This window comes from Drosophila erecta, unplaced genomic scaffold (assembly GCF_003286155.1).
Source record: "Drosophila erecta strain 14021-0224.00,06,07 unplaced genomic scaffold, DereRS2 tig00000055-arrow-pilon, whole genome shotgun sequence".
NCBI lineage: Eukaryota > Metazoa > Arthropoda > Insecta > Diptera > Drosophilidae > Drosophila > Drosophila erecta.
The window spans coordinates 3,500,115-3,511,077 of NW_020825200.1; the positions used below are offsets into that span (position 1 = coordinate 3,500,115).

General features: G+C 47.8%; 4 protein-coding genes across 4 annotated transcripts; all 4 read left to right on the plus strand.

Annotated features, from left to right (window-relative positions):
• Window positions 1–850: 850 nt before the first annotated feature.
• Window positions 851–3,207, plus strand: LOC6542296 (facilitated trehalose transporter Tret1). Its single transcript, XM_001968508.3, has 6 exons — window positions 851–1,030; window positions 1,253–1,485; window positions 1,541–1,671; window positions 1,728–2,089; window positions 2,458–2,939; window positions 2,993–3,207. The coding sequence occupies exons 1-6, from the start codon at window positions 982–984 to the stop codon at window positions 3,137–3,139; spliced, it is 1,404 nt and encodes a 467-aa protein (XP_001968544.1). The 5' UTR covers window positions 851–981; the 3' UTR covers window positions 3,140–3,207.
• A 1,103-nt stretch (window positions 3,208–4,310) lies between these two features.
• On the plus strand, window positions 4,311–6,171 carry LOC6542535 (facilitated trehalose transporter Tret1). The gene is made up of 6 exons (XM_001968509.3): window positions 4,311–4,445; window positions 4,503–4,732; window positions 4,788–4,918; window positions 4,974–5,311; window positions 5,368–5,780; window positions 5,848–6,171. The coding sequence occupies exons 1-6, from the start codon at window positions 4,376–4,378 to the stop codon at window positions 6,046–6,048; spliced, it is 1,383 nt and encodes a 460-aa protein (XP_001968545.1). The 5' UTR covers window positions 4,311–4,375; the 3' UTR covers window positions 6,049–6,171.
• A 953-nt stretch (window positions 6,172–7,124) lies between these two features.
• LOC6542362 (facilitated trehalose transporter Tret1) lies at window positions 7,125–9,057 on the plus strand. Its single transcript, XM_001968510.3, has 6 exons — window positions 7,125–7,250; window positions 7,319–7,548; window positions 7,602–7,732; window positions 7,805–8,136; window positions 8,195–8,607; window positions 8,668–9,057. Exons 1-6 carry the CDS (start codon window positions 7,157–7,159, stop codon window positions 8,866–8,868), a joined length of 1,401 nt encoding a protein of 466 aa, XP_001968546.1. The 5' UTR covers window positions 7,125–7,156; the 3' UTR covers window positions 8,869–9,057.
• Window positions 9,001–10,954, plus strand: LOC6542805 (facilitated trehalose transporter Tret1). The gene is made up of 6 exons (XM_001968511.3): window positions 9,001–9,163; window positions 9,226–9,455; window positions 9,519–9,649; window positions 9,814–10,160; window positions 10,216–10,628; window positions 10,696–10,954. The coding sequence occupies exons 1-6, from the start codon at window positions 9,085–9,087 to the stop codon at window positions 10,894–10,896; spliced, it is 1,401 nt and encodes a 466-aa protein (XP_001968547.1). The 5' UTR covers window positions 9,001–9,084; the 3' UTR covers window positions 10,897–10,954.
• Window positions 10,955–10,963: the final 9 nt, after the last annotated feature.

A 10,963-nucleotide genomic window follows, 5' to 3' on the forward strand; every position in this document is an offset into this window, starting at 1 on the left:
GATCCGGAATCCAACCGAGTTGTGTCACTTTCGTTCTGGGATTTTGGGTTTTCAGATTTATTATCTACCCCGAATCTTGTTGTTTGACCACGGGCCTTATCTGGCCTACGGTCTTTGGTCATAAAACTTTACCCCAAGTGAGAAAAACTTTGATAAAACTTACGGTCTCATGTGGAGCACTTAAGTTCATTTCATGTCAACCCATCTCGTGCTCTGCACACTATCTAATCAGAGTTGTACCCCCAGCCCAATAAAGCAGGATAAGTTTTACCATTTGTCGTTCCCCATTTAAATATGTCTTTATTTGCACTGGGTGCATTGTAGGTGCCGCATGCTGAGTTCTCCGAAACACGCATCATTTAAGATCCGATTTAATTCGCGGCAGCTTCTAATCCAAATTTACGCGTTTACGGACCAAAATGCTAAATGCGCGACTTTTGTTTGCGCCGGGTATCTCGACTGGCCAAATATTAGCCGCGATTAGGGAGCACCAGTAATTTACTATGCTGCTAGCAACTCGGAGTAGTAGTAGCACCCGTTGGATAGAGTATGGAGAGAGAGAGAGTCCCCATTGAACGCATATCAAATCAGGAAAAGGCAAACAAAAGCTGTAAAACCATTGTAATCGTCAGAGGGTTAGCAACAACAAATTTGCACTGACACCCGGCCAGTGGCAGTAATTAACTAGATTCTGTGACAGTGCATGTGGATTCGCTTTTGCTCTCATTTGGACAGAGCATAATGAGGCGGCGATAACGGTCTATAATCTACGCCACTCGTATAGTCGTAGTTCAGCAGAGCTCGTTTACGATCTAGTGCACTATATAAATATTATCATCCAGCCACTGGTTTCGCTTAGTTAAACGCGAACACCTACGGATATTTGACGGCCGGGTCCGGGTGAATATCAGCCTGAACGCAGAACTCCACGGGGGCTATGAGTTACCGCAGATAGGATTTCCATTGAAATAGTCCCGCAAAATGAGTTCCGCTGGTGGCGACAAGTACCAATATCTAGCTGCCATAAGTGGTTAGTAAAAGGTTTATACCAATTTATGGTGCGCCAATGAAGCGCTGTGCAAATAAAATAAGGCTGACTCTTCCACAAATAAAGGATTTCAGTTAATAATCCCTAGTACTCAATCGTTGAGTACCAATTGAGTACCAATGGACTGACTTTAACATTCGAGGATTAAGATGCATAATGCTTTGTAACTAAATTCCACTGCTGTTTTCCACATTCCACGCGCAGTAAACATCATTTCGATATCGTATGGCGCATTTTGCGGTTGGCCCTCGTCCAGTTTCCTGGAACTGTCAGCCGAGAACAGTCCCTTGGACACGGGTCCTTTGACTCCCACGGATCAGGGATGGGTGGCCTCGAACATATGCTTGGGCGGCCTGGTGGGCACTTTTCTGTTCGCCTGGCTGGCGGACAAAATCGGCAGGAAGTGGTGCCTCATGTGGATGGCGCTGCCCAATTTGGTAATTGCCCATTGAATTATTTTGAGGATTCTATTGAAATACTGTGCATTTGCAGCTGGGCTGGGTGATAATACCCTTCGCGCGCAACCCCATGCATTTAATAATCGCTCGATTTGTCGGCGGAGCCGCTGGAGGTGGCTGCTTCACGGTGATACCCATTTATATAGCCGAACTGGCCTCCGACAAGTAGGTTCCTCGCAAGAATTTAACCAGCAGCAATCCAGTTAATGTGCTGTTTGCAGCATTCGCGGCATTTTGGGCGTCTTCTTGGTGCTGACGTGCAACTTCGGTCTCGTGCTGGCTTTCATCCTTGGCTACTACTTCAACTACGCCCAAGTGTCCTGGATTGTGTCCTCGTTGTCCTTTGTGTTCGTCGGCTGCTTCTGGTTCATGCCGGAGACACCGCAGCACCTGGCCAAGACAAACAAGATTGAGGAGGCGGAGCACTCGCTGCGCTACTACCGCAACATAAAATCGAATCCGGCCAAGGAGCTCAGCGAGGAGCTGCAGCTGGAGCTGCAGAAGCTGAGAACCACCGAGAAGACCGCTGCGGACGACGATGATGACGATGGCGCAGCTGCCGGCGCGACTTGGTCCGACTTCGGTGAGATCACAGTGAATTTGAATGTATTCGAACGTGGGTTAAATGGTGAATGAACAACTAGTAGGGGGGTGTAATTAACTAGAAGTCAAGCTGAACTGTGGCCACCACATTGACCAGCCAATTGCAAATTGGGACCTTATGTTCAACACGGCGTATGCGTAATTTCCTTTGCTGCGCGTTTGAAAACAAGCCACATAGTTAAAGATAATTGAGCTCGAACTCGATGCATTCAAATGTTGAAGTTGGGTTCATTACATGTTGGCAAAAGAGCTATTCATAGTTAGATGCATTTGGAATAGGTGCTATTTTACTGTAGGCACTTCTTTGCACCATATCGCTAATGTATCCAACTCGATTTCCTGAACCAGCCGAGGGCAAGACCCGCAAGGCCTTCCTAATCGGACTCGGACTGATAAGCTTCAATCAGCTGTGCGGATGCTTCGCCATGCTGAACTACACGGCCGTGATTTTCGAGCAGGCGGGCTCCAGCCTGCCGCCCACGGTGGCCGCCATCATAGTGGGTGTCATCCAACTGCTGGGCACCTACACATCCACCGTCTTGGTGGAGCGACTGGGCCGGAAGATCCTGCTCCTGGTCTCGGCAGTGGGAATCGGTTTGGGCCAGACTGTAATGGGCACGTATAGCTACTGCCAGGTGCTCGGCAAGCCGGTGGCATCGTTCAGCTGGGTGCCCATCGCCGGGTTCTCCTTCATGCTGTTCCTGGCTGCGGTCGGACTGCTCTCCCTGCCATTCCTGGTGGTATCGGAGATCATGCCGCAGAAGATGAGGAGCTCTGCCCTAATGATTCTGATGTCCACGCTCTGGTTGATTTCCACCTGCACCATAAAGGTAAGATGTGCGCAGATTTTCGAGTTCAGCAAATAATCAAATTCCATTCACAGTTGATGCCGGTTTTCACGGCAAACCTAGGAATGCACGGCACCGTCTTCATGTTCGCCAGCTTATCCTTCCTAGCAGCTATTTTCATCGCCATTTTCGTGCCCGAAACCAAGGGCAGGACAGTGGAAGCCATCTTGGCCAATCTCTAGTACCTACGACTAGTATTAATATGTAATAACCGCTTGTTATTGTTTTTAATAAATGCGCGAAGAAGTGCACTTGGTGTTCGTTCATTAAACCATATAACCGTGACCATAAACGAAGGCACAGTTGGCATGATTGTTATATGGAAATATAACTACTACAATCGGTTGTCTATTCGGCTGCCTTGATCTTTCGCAGCTGTCGCCACACAAAAGATCGTTTCAGCTACTAAAATCTTTGATTAGATAAGATCGCTGCGATAAGGAGCATCTACTTCCAGAAGAGCTTTGCCTTAAAACTAACTGATCTAATTCAAATTAAAGCATCGAACTTGAAATAAGTGAATTCATTTCAATGACCAACTTGCACTGCCAACAATAGGTTTGTTTCATAAAAATAAAAACATATACCATGTTAACAAAAGAAAGAAAAGCTCAGATGGGTGGTTGCTCAGACTAAGGAACTTCTATAATCTAGGCAATGCTCAAAAATGTAGTCTGCTTCTGGGATCAGCTCTTCATGTGGATTTGAACACCATTAACGTTTGTTCGCCTCACTAACTTACTTCAATCCTGTTTTAAAATGGATTCAGCTCTCTTGAGAATAAGCTTTTTGTACAATTATAATGTATGTGTAATGTGAAATTGGCTTAAATAAATAAAACTGCGCAGAGAAATGGAAGTAAAATCGATTTTTCCTGGAAAGCGTAGTAAAGGCTGGACTAGCTCTTTTATGGGATTATCCTCTCAACAGCAAATCCTTTTAGCTTATTTAACTTTTTTACCAGAAACTTACTGCCGGCGGTCCTATCTACTAAATTGGCAGTTGAGTCTGGGCCAACATCGTAAACGTGGCAGCTTAAGCCAGTCGCGACAGACAAGCCCCTTTTTGTGGCCTCATCTGCGGGATGGCAGAGTGGCAAATAGTTGTTTGACTTGTGAAATGTCTGTTGTACAAATACAAAAAGGTAATTTGAATTAACTTAATCCGCTGGGCGAGCAACAACAGGTAGTCGCAGCTTGCGCCACTATCTTTACAATGTAATTTGTGACGTGGGTGTGGGTTTGTCAATTCAGAAAACACCACAAAGGTATGTGGACAGCGATCTCTAATCTAGCCGATATAAAGATTGTGAAGTGGTCCAATTCCGAGGAGCTTTGATCTGTGCTGCGACTTAAGAACGCCACAATATCGCATTTGTGCCGCTACTCTGAAGTGAGCTTGACACTCAAACGGCTAGAATGGCCCACTTTTTTGCGAACTCCCTGCTGCAGCACAAAACCCGCTATCAGCTTTTGGCCACGGTAATAGGTGAGGCTCCCCTCTTATTTCCTTCTGCATTTCCCTCTTAATGCTCCTTGTCGGCAGTTAACATTATTACTTTCGGCCACGGAGTGGGCGTGGGCTGGCTCTCGCCGACACTGACCAAAATCCAAACGCCCGACTCGCCGCTGGACTTTGAGGTGAATCTCGCCGAGATTTCCTGGCTGGGTTCCATGCTGGGACTGGGCAGCCTGTGCGGAAACCTAACCATAGCCGTGCTGATTGAGAGGGCGGGCAGGAAGTGCTGCCTCTACCTCATGGCCGGCCCTTATGCGGTGAGTATATGTTCCTTCAGTTGTTTAGGTCATTGGTTAATGGATAGAGTGCTAGTGCATCTGGATTTTGATCTACTGCGCCTCGAATGTGTACTACCTGTACGCAGCCAGGTTTCTGTGCGGGTTTACCGGCGGAGCAGGATACTTGGTGGTGCCTATTTTCATCAGCGAGGTAGCCGATAGCAAGTGAGTTTATGTGCCCAGAAAACCATCAATCTTATCTAAACTGTCGAGCTTCCAGCATTCGAGGCGCGCTGACTTCGATGGTGATGCTATCCGTCGATTTGGGAATACTGGCTGGCTACATACTGAGCACTTATCTGGCCTATCATGTCGTACCCTTCTTGGCCATTATCTTGCCCGTAGCCTACTTTATGGCCAATATAATGTTGCCCGAAACAGCCCCGTATCTGCTGAGGAAAAGCCAGCTGGCTGCAGCAGAGAACTCCTACAGATTCTACAGGAATCAGCGGAGCGCAGACTGCGAGCTTACCTCAAGGACCAACTTTGAGCAGCTACGCACAGCGGTTTTGTCCCAGCAGACGAGGAATGCCACGCCGCTCAGCTACAAGGACCTCAGTGAGTGCGATTAGAGCTACGAATGGCATCCCTTACATCCCATTGACTTATTGCAGCGACCAAGCCCGCCTTGAAAGGATTCGCCGCCTCCATTGTGCTGAGCCTGGGCTACCAGTTCAGTGGGGTGTTCAGCTTCATCAACTACATGTCCGACATATTCAGGGCATCCGGCTGCATTGTGGACGTCAATACGGCCACTATTATCATAGGCTTAGTCCAGATCGTTGGCGTCTACACCTCGACCTTGCTGGTGGACGTCGTGGGTAGAAGGGTTCTGATGCTGACCTCGACCATGGGCGTGGGCATCGGTTGCATTGCCTTCGGCTGCTTTACCTACTTGGCCGAAATCTATGACCTCAGCGATTTCAATTGGCTGCCTTTGGTGCTGATGATCATCATCTGCTACGTGGCCAATATTGGGCTAATTGGAATCTTTTTCCTCGTGCTGGTGGAGCTGTTTCCAGTGAAGGTACATCCTAAGCAATGTTCACTATCCAAAGGCTATCCTATCCACATCTCTGCTTCGCATCCCTCAGATTCGCTCCTTGGCCACCTCGCTGTCTGTGATTTTCCTGAGTTTACTCGTCTTTGGTAGTCTGAAGCTATTCCCGCTGATGCTGCACTACTGGGGCATTTCGTATACCATGTGGTTCTCCGCCGCCTCTGGACTGCTGACGTTCCTTTACTTCTGGTTATTTCTGCAGGAGACCAAGGGAAAGTCCATGATTGAGGACTAACAAGTAGCTGAATTTGCTCCGAGTGCAAACCCTTTCAAACCAATTGTAAGATTTAAGAATTCATATTTTAATGCAAGCTGTTGGTTTTTAATTAATTAATAAACGAAATGTGCAATATGCACACAACAAAAAAAATATTATGAGTTAAATCCCTTTAAGCGTTGTGTTAACGCTTAAAAAGCTGCTTGTTGTGTTCATTTCATTATTTATAAACATGATGGTTGGTGAAATATGGTGAAATATTATATATATGACAATATATAAGTTCACATGTTTCGTAAGATATATTCAAGTTTTACAATACAACTTTTACTTAGCTCTTTACTCCTCAAAATAAAGCCTTAAGCCCATAAAGAAAGTGCGTGTGGTTAAGCCTTCCACTGTTTTCTCGCGGATTATCTGACTAGACAGTGTTAATTAATCTCAGTCATCGTAACTCAGTTACTAACTGAGGCGTTAAACTCGCGTTTTCACCATTTTACAGGATTTTTCTTGGCATTTGTTGTTGGCACTTTTGCTAGCTAAGAGAGAAAGTGCTAACTATGAGAACTATCTATCAATCATCACCTTCTGCCATGGATTGATGAGACCCTTTGATTGTTCCGCGCTTGTGGGGCACGTGTCCTGGGCAGAATCCTTGGTGGGCGGAGGACAGTGTTGTGTCCAGAACTTTTGGGAATCGTATTGGCCGCAAGCTGGTTCCGATTAGGGCTGCCTTTCCTTACAGGGCTAGATAAGTTAAAAGATAAGTACAAGCTATTTCATCATGGAATTCGACGTTATCTAGATGTCTTGCCGCACAGTTTACATTGTTTAGTGCGTTTAGTAAGTTAGGGAATGAATAGACTGGAATCCTTTGGAGATGCACAGTCGCCCCTAATTTTGGCTACCATGCGAGGCCTTCGACTATTTATTATTTGTATTGCAAAATAAAATAATTGGCAAACAGAAATATCTTTAATAGAAAGCCTTTTCGAGTGTATTTACCCACGGTAGGCGCCATGAAAGTCATTGGCTTATCAGGTTTAGATAAACCGGTCACGAAATATTTAAGGGGAAGTTGCTAGCGTAGATGAATCTCGTTCAGTGTGGAGAAAGCATCTCGACCATGACGTTCAAACTGCGCTTATCCGCGGTCTTCGCCAATCCGAACTGCCTACTGGGACGCAGGAATCGGCACCAGCTCCTGGTTACCCTGCTGCGTAAGGAACCAACTGCTGCGCAGGCTCCAGTTACCAGATTCCAGATTCTAGAGCACTTTACTCCGCAGTGAACGTAGCCACCTTCTCGCACGGCCTGGGCGTGGGTTGGATGTCGCCGGTGATGAGGGATCTGCAGACCGAACAGTCGCCCCTGGATTTCCCCGTTCTGGTGAGCCAGGTGTCCTGGATAGGATCCCTCGTGGGCATTGGCAGCGTGTTTGGCAATCTGATCGCCGGATTACTCATGGATCGCATTGGTCGCAAGATGGTCCTATTCTTCATTGCCATTCCCCATACGGTAGGATGAGTCAGCATTTTTGGCGCAACTTTTTGACCAACGTTTTCGTCTAGACCTTCTGGTTCCTGGTTTACTTCGTCCAGAGTGTGGAGTTCCTATACATCGGCCGACTGCTGGCCGGCGTGACTGGCGGCGCCTGTTACGTCGTCCTTCCGACCTTCATAAGCGAAATCGCTGATACCAAGTGAGTCTCAAAGTTGTGTGCGCTGAATTATACTACGATTAACTACGATTAATTGCTCATAAATCTGTGCAGTGTACGCGGTCGCCTGGGCTCCATTATCTTACTATCGGTGAACACGGGTGTTTTGGCAGGTTATATAGTGTCCACGAAAGCGGGTTACTACTCCTCTCCCCCGTTTATCATCATCCTGCCCATCTTTTACTTTATCTGCAACTTCCTCATTCCGGAGACCCCACATCACCTAGTTCGCAAGGGCAAATTCGAAGCGGCCAAGAGGTCGTTCGCGTTCTACAAAAACATCAGGAGAGATGACGTCAAGGCGGAGGACGAGTTCGAGGACCTGAAGCACCTCCTAATTAAGGAGCAGACGGAGAAGGCCAAGTCCTTCGACTACAGGGATTTCAGTGGGTGCACACGGCATATCAAATGATGTATCTATTCACATTCTTTCTTTAATCCTAGTTACCAAGCCAGCATTTAAGGCTTACGCCTCTGCCGCCGTTCTGCTCATTAGCAACCAATTCAGTGCCAGTTTTTGCGTGACCACCTACTTGGCGGACGTCTTCGCGGCATCCTACACCACTCTGGATCTGGCCACGTGCACCATTATCATCGGAGTGCTCCAGATCGTGGGCAACTACGTGACCACGCTGCTGTGTGATAAGTACGGAAGGAGGATTCTCATGCTGACCTCCTCTTTGGGGGCCTCCCTTTGCCTAACCGCCTTCGGCACCTTCACATTCTTCGCAAAGGACGGTAATCTTTCTGCCGTCGGCTGGTTACCACTTGTGATCCTGTCCTGCTTCGTATTCCTCTGCAACATCGGCTTGGTGGGCTGCCTCTTCGTGGTTCTCGTCGAGCTCTTTCCTGCCAAGGTGCGTTTGGCCTACTCCTCCTAAAACTTTTTTAAACATATGCCATCGTTTGTTTTCCAGATTCGATCTGTGGGCGTCTCCGCGTTTGTGGTGATACTGAGCATTTTCGTATTCCTCACCCTGAAAATCTTCCCCATCTGCATGGCGGTTTGGGGCATCTCGGTTACCATGTGGTGCTGTAGTGGCACTACGTTCCTCACTTTTCTCTACTTCTGCTTCTTTCTGGAGGAGACCAACGGAAAATCGCTACTGGAGGCTTAGTTTGTTTGCTGGAACGATAGTGGGTTATCACACTTGTAGCACCTGTCCGATTAACCTAAGCCAGTAGTTATCTTTACGGCCAGAGGATACCAGCCGGATACTTAAGCTGATTCCGCAGCGGAAAGCCCTTTCAGTGGTCAGAGTTACGTTGCCAAATGAAGACTGAATAAAGATCGCGGTGATAGTTAAGTGGACATCCGATTTCTTGGGTACAAAATGCAGTTGCGGTTGTTTCAAAGGCCGAACTGCCTGCTTAATCGCAGGAATCGATATCAGCTGCTAACCACGCTGCTGAGTAAGTAGTCCTATCTTACCACCTGAGGCTGCAAGGACTCACAGTGACTGACATTTATTCAGTTAATGTCATATCCATATCACACGGCATCGGCATCGGTTGGCTATCGCCCACCCTGAGGAAGCTGCAGTCCGCATCCCCCGTGGGTTTCGAGGTGCAGTCCGAGTTCGAGATCTCCTGGGTGGGCTCCATGCTGGGCATGGGCTCGGTGACTGGCAATATTCTGGTTGGATGCCTGCTCGGGCGCCTGGGCAGCAAGCGGTGTCTGCTGTTGATTGCCATTCCGCACTCGGTAATTTGTCAAAGGCGAACAATGGGCATCCAATCACAAAACGCTCATAATGTGTGCTTTTAGTGCCTGTGGATCCTGGTCTACTTTGCCCAGAGTGTGGAGTATCTGTACGTGGGAAGACTTCTGGCTGGCATCTGTGGCGGCGGCATGTACATTGTTCATCCCATTTTCCTCAGCGAAATCGCAGATGCCAAGTAAGTGCATAATATATGACTGCCGCAAGCGAATTGTCACGATATCTCGCTTGCAAAAGATTAGAATGAACTTGAACTTCACGACTTCGCGAGAAATGAGCTGCTCAAATTCAAATTGTTAACACTTACTCATGGCATCATAACTCGGATTACCTTCCCCACAGCATCAGAGGAACCTTCTCTGCCATGGTCATGTTATCGGTCAATGTGGGCATTCTTGTGGGCTACATCATGGGCACCCACTTGCCGTACTACTCGATTCCGTTTGTTGTGCTGATACTGCCGCTGTGCTACCTCATTTCTGTGTTGCTGCTCGTGAAGGAGTCCCCCATGCATCTCATCAGGATTGGCAAGTACTCCGCCGCCGAGAGATCGTTCCGCTACTACAAGAACATCAAGGACTCAGATAGCATTCACGACCAGAATAGGGCCATGGAGGAGTTCGAGATCATGAAGATAGCACTGGCCAAAGGGGCTCCGCTGCAGGATGCCATCACGCTTAAGGACTTTTGTAAGTTTCTACATATCTCGATGTGGGTATACTGCAATGTTTGTTACTCTGGAAGGCTCTCGTCCTGCTCTGAAGGCCTATGGACCCGCTCTGGTGCTTCTGATTGCCAATCAGTTCAGTGGTCTCTTCACCATGGTCAACTACATGTCGGATATATTCGCCAACTCGGGCAGCACTATGGATCCCGACACGTGCACCATCATCATTGGAGCCGTCCAAATCCTGGGCACCTATGTGACCACTTTGCTATGCGACATCTGTGGACGAAAGCTCCTCATGCTGGTCTCCACGGCCGGAGTGGCCATTAGCCTGGCGGCCTTCGGACTCTTCACCAAATATGCCCAGAGTCACGATGTCGGTGAGTACAGCTGGATACCCCTGCTCCTCATGTCGATGGACATTTTCCTGGGCAACATCGGCCTGGTGGGATGCTTCTTTGTCAGCCTCGTGGAGATCTTTCCCGTCAAGGTACGTTGCAAAGCCATGGAGTTCAAAGGAATATACTTGTGATTCATTTCAATTGTTTGATGCGTAGATTCGGGCCAAGGCTGCCTCAATGGCCATTGTGGTTTGCAGCAGCTTTGTGTTCGTCATGCTGAACATATTCCCGATCTGCATGAAACAGTGGGGCATATCGGCCACGATGTGGTCCTGTGCAGGTGTCACAGCACTATGCTTCCTATATTTCACGTTCTTCCTGAAGGAAACCAAGGGCAAGTCCATGCTGGATGACTGAGCACGAATGTGATTACAATGAATTCAATAAAGGCATGCAACTGATTACAGAGAAATTAATTGTTATG

Coding starts and splice junctions, on each gene's coding strand:
- LOC6542296 (XM_001968508.3), top strand. CDS start 982: ATGAGTTCCGCTGGTGGCGACAAGTACCAATATCTAGCTGCCATAAGT. Junction 1,031..1,252: donor ATATCTAGCTGCCATAAGTG/GTTAGTAAAAGG, acceptor TTCCACGCGCAG/TAAACATCATTTCGATATCG. Junction 2,090..2,457: donor CGCGACTTGGTCCGACTTCG/GTGAGATCACAG, acceptor TTCCTGAACCAG/CCGAGGGCAAGACCCGCAAG.
- LOC6542805 (XM_001968511.3), top strand. CDS start 9,085: ATGCAGTTGCGGTTGTTTCAAAGGCCGAACTGCCTGCTTAATCGCAGG. Junction 9,456..9,518: donor TGATTGCCATTCCGCACTCG/GTAATTTGTCAA, acceptor GTGTGCTTTTAG/TGCCTGTGGATCCTGGTCTA. Junction 10,629..10,695: donor TGGAGATCTTTCCCGTCAAG/GTACGTTGCAAA, acceptor TTTGATGCGTAG/ATTCGGGCCAAGGCTGCCTC.
- LOC6542362 (XM_001968510.3), top strand. CDS start 7,157: ATGACGTTCAAACTGCGCTTATCCGCGGTCTTCGCCAATCCGAACTGC. Junction 8,137..8,194: donor CTTCGACTACAGGGATTTCA/GTGGGTGCACAC, acceptor CTTTAATCCTAG/TTACCAAGCCAGCATTTAAG. Junction 8,608..8,667: donor TCGAGCTCTTTCCTGCCAAG/GTGCGTTTGGCC, acceptor TTTGTTTTCCAG/ATTCGATCTGTGGGCGTCTC.
- LOC6542535 (XM_001968509.3), top strand. CDS start 4,376: ATGGCCCACTTTTTTGCGAACTCCCTGCTGCAGCACAAAACCCGCTAT. Junction 4,446..4,502: donor GCTTTTGGCCACGGTAATAG/GTGAGGCTCCCC, acceptor CCTTGTCGGCAG/TTAACATTATTACTTTCGGC. Junction 4,733..4,787: donor TCATGGCCGGCCCTTATGCG/GTGAGTATATGT, acceptor ATAGAGTGCTAG/TGCATCTGGATTTTGATCTA.